Source organism: Alosa sapidissima, chromosome 17, assembly GCF_018492685.1.
Source record: "Alosa sapidissima isolate fAloSap1 chromosome 17, fAloSap1.pri, whole genome shotgun sequence".
NCBI classification, from domain to species: domain Eukaryota; kingdom Metazoa; phylum Chordata; class Actinopteri; order Clupeiformes; family Clupeidae; genus Alosa; species Alosa sapidissima.
The window spans coordinates 3,569,275-3,576,774 of NC_055973.1; the positions used below are offsets into that span (position 1 = coordinate 3,569,275).

The window sequence follows — 7,500 nt, forward strand, 5'->3', positions numbered from 1 at the left end:
GTATGTGTGTGTCCCTGTGTGTGTGTGCGTGTGTCTGTGCTTGTGTCTGTGTGTCCCTGTGTGTGTGTGTGTGTGTGTGTGTGTGTGTGTGTGTGTGTGTGTGTGCGTGTGTGTGTGAGAGAGGTGCCGGACAGCGTTTCTCTGGCCAGGTCTCAGTGACAGAGCGGTTCGGGCCAGCAGGTTAACAAGGCTGACCCTGCAGCCTGGCTGTGCACATGAGGAGCCCGGGGAGCGCTAAATCATTCAAGCTGCACCCTCTCTTTAAGTCCACCACATCAATCGCCTATTAGGGCCCACAGAGGCCCATTACCACATCACACCACACACACCTGGAGCTGTTGCTGCTGTTAGTTAGCTCCACCTTAAGCCCAGTGGATTAGGCTGCCAGTAAATGCAAGCGCATGATATTGGAAATATGCTGCGTTTGCGGTGGTGTGAATACTAGAGAGAGCTTTTGCACAGTTTTATCCTTCAGAGAATGAGGATGTACGTTTGCCAGTTAAGGCCTTTTCCATTTCTGTTTCTTTCTCTCTAGTACTCCAGAAATCTATTTGTTTCCAGAGTGTTTCACTCTGAAATGCACTCGTTTGTGCTATTGGAATAAACCTGGCTATCACACAGCTCAATTTTCAGTAAAACCATGTTTAAAGGTTTGAAGTACTGTTGGCCTTTTAAAAAAAAAATGTTTACATGAACCAAAATATCCACATGAAAAAAACACACACACACATGCCCAGAGGGAGGCTGTTTTTATACTCGCTAAATATTGACCAAACGGGCTCCTTAATAGGAAGCATGGCCAGGATCTTGGGATGGCGAAGACATTTTGGAACAGATATCTGGAGATCGTGGAGATCGCTGGTTTGGGAGTAGGGTTGCAGGGCGACGGCCATCTCTAAATATAGGGCCTGCGGCGGTCGCGGTCGCTGCTGTGGGTGTGTCTGGCAGGTGCGGCAGCGTAGCTCTGACACACACAGCTGTGCCCTGCACTAAACATCCCACACCACACAACTGCTGGGTCAGCACTGTGGCGGCGACAGCTGCATGGCGACAGCGGCCATGGCGACAAGCACAACACACCCAGTGTCCACACTAGAGGCGTGCGTCTGCTAATGCCTGGCTAAGCCATCGCCTGCCTGCTTCACGGCCTTTGACCTCAGGGAGGCCACTACGAACAAAGTTCACAAAGTTATAATCAGGGTGTCAGCATGTGTTTTGTTGCTTCACAATTTCTTCATCAATTACATGTATACCATCATCTTAATTTTAGATTTCATATGTGAAAGACTGGCTTTTTAATCATTTCAAATATGAAGTTATGAAAGGGTACATCTTATTTCAGATTCAGCATATGCCCCCCCTTCCCCCACTCTCTCAGGTCTTGAACTATTGACCAGAAATGAAATGGAGCCAGGTTTGTGTTTTTAACTCATTACTGATATGATCAATATCCATATAGATGTGTCAGTCGCCAAGCATGACGCGTCAGCCGTGGATTTGATGAAGCATCTCGACCTTTTGTTTTCACATTATCGCGTGTGTCAGTGGCCGTGGCAGTGGCCGGAGGAGGTCTCCGAGAACGATCGATTGTGGTGCCCGCTGCTCCGAAACCGATCGTGGCCTGACGTTGATGTCTTTTTCAGCCATGCAAACACAATGACAGCCCTGACCCGAGACACAGACAGCTGCATGGACCCTGGTGACACCTCCACCTGGACGTTCCTACCCTGACGCTTTCAAGCCCATCGGGCGGACAGATTGAAATGTCACTTCATGTTAAGCTAGTCTGTCCAATGGAGGTGGCACTGAATATTTTCTCTGTGTTTTTTTTTTGTCTCCAATGTGAAATGTCTCCACCTGTTCCCTGTCTTGCTGTCTGAAAATTGAGAAGTAAGACAGACCCCCGGAGACTTGAGTTACGAGATGACAGAGGGGAGGGGGGTAGAACAAGAGAGATTAAAAGCGCCAGATGTTAGATTTCTGCGTCTAAGTTACGGGATCTAGACAGAGAAAGATGTTTGGAGCCCAACAGGAGATGATTGAACTCTTGAGAGTCTGGAGAACTCTGACACAGTGCCTCGAGCCATACAGAGAATGTTAATGGAGGTCAGATTGAATGGTTCAACATCCTCTCACCATGGCAGTTACGACATGAGTTTTTAGAGGTGTTTTACAAGTTTGCCCAGTTTTAACCACTCAAGTTTATTTGAACGCGCAGAGAAGTGACTAAGTAATTGACAGCGTCCTGTTGGTTCAGGGAATTTCCAGTGGACAGGAGTGGCCTTGCTCTCCCAACACGATATGGTTTGGGAAAGCTCATAGACATCAGCGTTTTCCTCTCTGCTTCATCTCCCTGCTCTGGTCACACCTGCACGCGGGCCTGTCAGGAAGATGGATGACCCATTACTTCACCAGTAATTGGTGTTCTCCGCGGTTCCAATCAATATCATATCCCTCCCCCCAAAACATGTTTCTTTTACACTACAGGCCTCTGTAGGTGTCAGAATGCCTACGGCGCTTCCACTCGAGCTTTGAAACCTGCCTGACGCCTCCCTTTGTGAGCGAATTTCATCCAGACTGGAGTCTAAATAAAACAGAGCTGAGGAGGTGGGAACACATCTCATTAGCTTAACCTTGTCTCAGAAACAAGCAGTGAGTGATGACAAATGGCTTGTCTTCATGCGTATTGACTTTCAAATGCTAAAGAGTTTTTTACTCGGAAAAATGCCAGACCTGGATTTTTCCCGTCAGACAGTCATCAATTGTGAAGGCCTACAGGGCGTGTTGCTTATGAGGAAAAATGGTGTCCATAAGCAAGTTACTCATCATAATAGATATAATATATGAAGCTAAAATGAAACAACAGCCGACAGCAGAAATACCACCATGCTCAAAAAATAACATTCCTAGCCTGCCACAAGGAAGCAACACAGAAACATACATTTGTTCAAGTTATGTTTTATTTTATACCCAAATCACTTATCACCATAATAGATTTTTTGTGCTCTATTAGCTCCTAATCACACACACTAGTGCTGCAAGGGTGTGTGTGTGTGTGTGTGTGGTGTGTGTGTATGTGTGTGCGTTAGAGAGAGAGAGAAAGAGAGAGAGATGATGTGTGTGTGTGTGGGGGACTAAAAAATAGGTCGTGGGAGAAGTGGAGCAGGACCACAGGGGTGACGGGTAATGAAATTCCTCTCGGTTCTGAAACGATGAAGGTCAGGAAATTAATTGGTTTAACTCATTAGCTCTTTTCAAATCTCCCCCATATCACAAAAGCTCCCTCACCATGTTGGGAATCATAGAGCCCCCCTTTTGTGCTGTGAGCTCAGAGTACTTTAATTGCACCTACTTAAGATAAAACCCAAGGCATCAGATGAATAGGAGTCTCAACATGGTACACACACACACACACACACACACACACACACACACACACACACACACACATCTATCGCCTGGAATAGAACGTGATCTGGACTTCAGAAGCCTTAGTGTTGTTCTCACCTAGAATGGTAATGTCATCTCTCAAAAACAAAGCCAACTGACTAAGTGGTGGACTTATAGTGCGAACGAGTACTTTAGCTACGTGATAGGCATTCATTGTTAAACTTGTTTTGTCCTTTTTCTGCTTTGACTTCTAGAACCTCCGGTTCCGATCGCTCCCCCTCAGCTCATTGCTGTGGGCGCCACCTACCTGTGGATCCAGCTCAACGCCAACTCCATCAATGGCGACGGGCCCATCATCGAGCGCGAGGTCGAGTACCGCACCGTCACCGGAAGCCTCATAGATAACCAGCCCGTGGACAAGCCCACCCACAAGATCGGCCATCTGGACCCAGACACCGAGTACGAGATCAGTGTGCTTCTGACCCGACCCAATGAAGGGGGTACTGGGGCTCCTGGACCTCCCCTGCGTGCCAGAACCAAGTGTGCTGGTGAGTCAGACAGACATTTAATAAAAGTAGTCCCACTGTCCTGCAATGCTAAAAGAAACAGAATGCTGATGATTATGGACTGTAGACTGAGATATGGTGACCCTGTACCTTGTAAGTTTTTAACTTATATGACACAGATAGACAGACAGACAGACAGTCTGCACTACATGTCTTGCACTACATCAGGAGGAAGAGGGGAACTCATTGGAAATCACCACACAGGTCACAGAACTAGGGGCAACCCAGGCTAAGCTTGTTGCAGTTTCATTTTGTTGTATTTGTTTAGTTGGATTAATAGAATGGTATGGTGGCGTACTCCAGCAGGAGATATTTATTAAGGAAGTGAGATGTTTTTCATTAATGCCACACATATGCATTCATAGTTGACTTGGAGGTCCCTGAACTCAGCTGACCCGCTAAAAAATGAATGAAAAGCACCTGTGGACCTTTTCCCTTATTCTGAATGCATTCAGCAATGTTTCTACATCTGTGCGTCCACCTACACCACAACCCCACCCCCACCCCCATTCACCCCTTTTCCGGTCCTAAGGAATAGTCCTGGGAGCCACCAGAAAGAGAGTCTGTCATGATCCCTGCACCATTAGGGATGTTATGACCTCCATCTTGAATGGTTCTCTTTGGGATCAGGAGGTGGGAGCTGCAGAGGGAGAAGCGTGTTGTTGGGTAGTAATCACTTATGGCAGCAGGGGGATTAGGCTTAGTGTGGCTCTGCTAGCACATAGCCTACCGACCGCAACACAGAGTGATAGCTTGTTGCCGTCAGTGTCAAAAGAGAGAGAGAGAGAAACAGAGAGAAACAGAGAGAGAGAGAGAGAGAGAGAGAGAGATGTCATCTTTTAGCTGCGGTAATTGTCACTGTGCAGCAGGTTGCCTGGCTCCCCAGTCGCGGGTTCCTGGGGATGAAGGGGGGGCTTGGTGGCTGGTGATGGATGATGGTGCCGCTGTCGTCTCACAGCAAGCCGTGTTTAGAGAACAGGTAGGCTTTGTGTGCTGGGCCCAGGAGACGAATGCGGATGACTCACTGTGGTCATTTGTAGAGACAAACTGTGTCAGTCTCCTCTCCGTTTTATGTCTGGGATTTTCAGACATCTTGAGGATTCTGTGATTGATACAAGAAATAAATTTCGGCTGAGTAGCCATTACTTCACAAGCTATAAATTAGAAATATCCTCACATTTGTTCTTGTAGACGTAAAAGAGATAAGAAGATACATTTATTTCTGTCTTGGCAGAAGTTAATTAGTCCTCTTTATTTTCCAACACATTTTACAAATTACTGGAAATTATTTGAACAGATGACAGCATTAAAATGTCATGGTAATTTGGCCTCAGAATGCGCTTTCATTCTAAAACACATTCATCTCTCCATCTTGCCCCATTCCTTTCATGTTTTTCTTTCCTCTAAAGGGGATTGCCAACAGGTCCCTTTTACTGGTAGGATGTTTGTTTGTAGCTAAATCAGCAGAACACTCATTAAGCAGCTAATGCTAAATTCATTATGGTCTGCTTTTGTTTATCCTCCTGCCATCCCCCACTCCCCCATTCGTCTCCTCTGTGCAAACTAAGCGAAAGCCAGCGCTGCACCTGACACACACCAACCGGCCGATGGATGCACCCCCGCCATGGGGGAGCGAGGCATGGCGTGCGGAAAACATTAGCGTTATAAAGGGCTCGCTGAAGCAGCTAGCGCATTAGCAAGGAAGCACAGGACCCCCTGGGCCAAGGAACAAACGTCCTGCAATTATCCCAGTAATTAAACAGGTGCAATGACTCTTCTTCTAAATGGCTGTTGTGATTAGTCCAGCGGCGGGGATGTGCGGGCCAGCGGTGCACGGCTGCCGCCCACACTGGCCGCTAATTGCTTTTCCATTAGCCCCACGCTCCAAACCCATCATTAGCATGTCACATGACGCGGCGCGGCCAATGGACTGGAAGCCGCCACGGGCCCGCAAAATCGAGTGTGATGGCAAAAACCCCATTTACATGAATCACCTTTTGATTATTGATGCACTTATCAGGTCAAGCCGTGCAGTTGCCCTCCCGTAGATCATCTCACAGACGGACATTTACCAACAACAACAAAAACAAAAGGAGCAGATGCACACAGACCCAGAAATGAGAGAGACGGCTGTGTAGGCAGAGGCCTTGTCAGGTCATCAGACAGCAGTGAAAGTGTGTTTTTTTGGGAGGACTAAAGATAACAATCTGGCAAATAAATGTAAACAAACTGCTCAACCGATTCAACCGGGGCGGGGGGGGGGAGTGGGGCAGGGATCAAACGGCACTGGGCACACATGCCAAGACCCGACTCGGCCTCCCCGGGTGAACCAGGCCCCTTTGAATTCTTCCCTCTTGCAAGAGGGGACGGCCGATTTCTAAGCATGCCTCCTGTCATACCTGCATACCTGCCTGTGCCGGCGCCCCCTGCTGACCTGGCAGACAGCAGTGGAACGCAGTGGAAAGCTAACCCAGAAAATGTAGGCTAACCCTGAAATACCTTTCCACACGAACTCTCTTTCAGGCACGATCTTGTGAGTTTGACATGTTATACGGAGTTAAGCCTGCTAAGCCAGAGGAGTTGGGAAGGTGGAAGTAAATAAATAAACAAATAAATAAATGAATGCATAGATAAGTAAACAAATAAATGAATAAATATCTCTGCAGAGATTTAATTGCAGGTGTGTATATCGATAAGCGTAATTGCCAAGTGCCCCGAGCCGTTGGGATGTTTGTAATGAAGTGCCTCTAGCTTATTAGGCTGGTTAATCTTGCAACAACTCTCTGGGCTGATGCTGGCAGAGTACTCAACAGCTGGCCTGGATGCGTAGAACTGTGATGTGATGAGGAGAGGCTACTCACACTGTGTCTGTCTCCTCCTGGTTCTTTGTCCCCACCAGAAGCTACTTGCTTGTTTTTTTATCCCTTCTGATAGTGTTGACAAAACTCATGTCAAGGTAAAGGCAGTTTACCAAACTGTGTGCTGTATCTGATTGAACAAACTCCCTTCCAATTTGCACAACATCTTGCCAAGGTTGACATTGATAGATAGAAAATGTAAGTGAAGGTAGACTCAGTCTCTTTGCTTAAAATCAAAAGTGGTGCACATGTCTCTGCACACTGGCTTTTTTCTGTTGACAGTCCTGCTGCATTCAGCTCTGTGATTGAGTTGAGCTTTAAAGGAGAAAATCTAAAGCATTTCTTTTTTTTCTCAATCTCTCCGGCTCTTGGCTGCCCCCAAGTCTCACCCACCCATGCGCTTCCTCTGACACCATCAGTGCTCGTTCTCTCCAAGGTCACAGATCGACAGGATCATCAGGATCCTCTTAGAAGCTGAGGCCAGCGACCTGGCAAGCTTTCCAATTAATGGAAATCGGAGCAGCAGGAGTTACATGGTGACAGTCATTGTTGTGACCCCAGCACTAAATAACAAGGATTTCTGTCAGTAATGATCCCAGCCTAGTAGGTCACCTGAATGGCTTCCTATCTGACCGGGCAGTATGGGGAAGACCTTCCATTAAAGCTCCATTGAATTAGGTGGGGCT

At 47.2% G+C, this 7,500-nt stretch overlaps 1 protein-coding gene across 12 annotated transcripts in view; it reads left to right on the plus strand.

The window, feature by feature from the left end:
• Positions 1-7,500, plus strand: part of ptprma (protein tyrosine phosphatase receptor type Ma) — a 190,291-nt gene that overhangs the window by 82,181 nt on the left and 100,610 nt on the right. For all 12 annotated transcript variants that reach the window (XM_042067078.1, XM_042067079.1, XM_042067081.1 and 9 more), the window contains exon 7: positions 3,645-3,938. In XM_042067078.1, the coding sequence (XP_041923012.1) occupies positions 3,645-3,938 (294 nt within the window). The remainder of the gene's footprint in view (positions 1-3,644; positions 3,939-7,500) is intronic.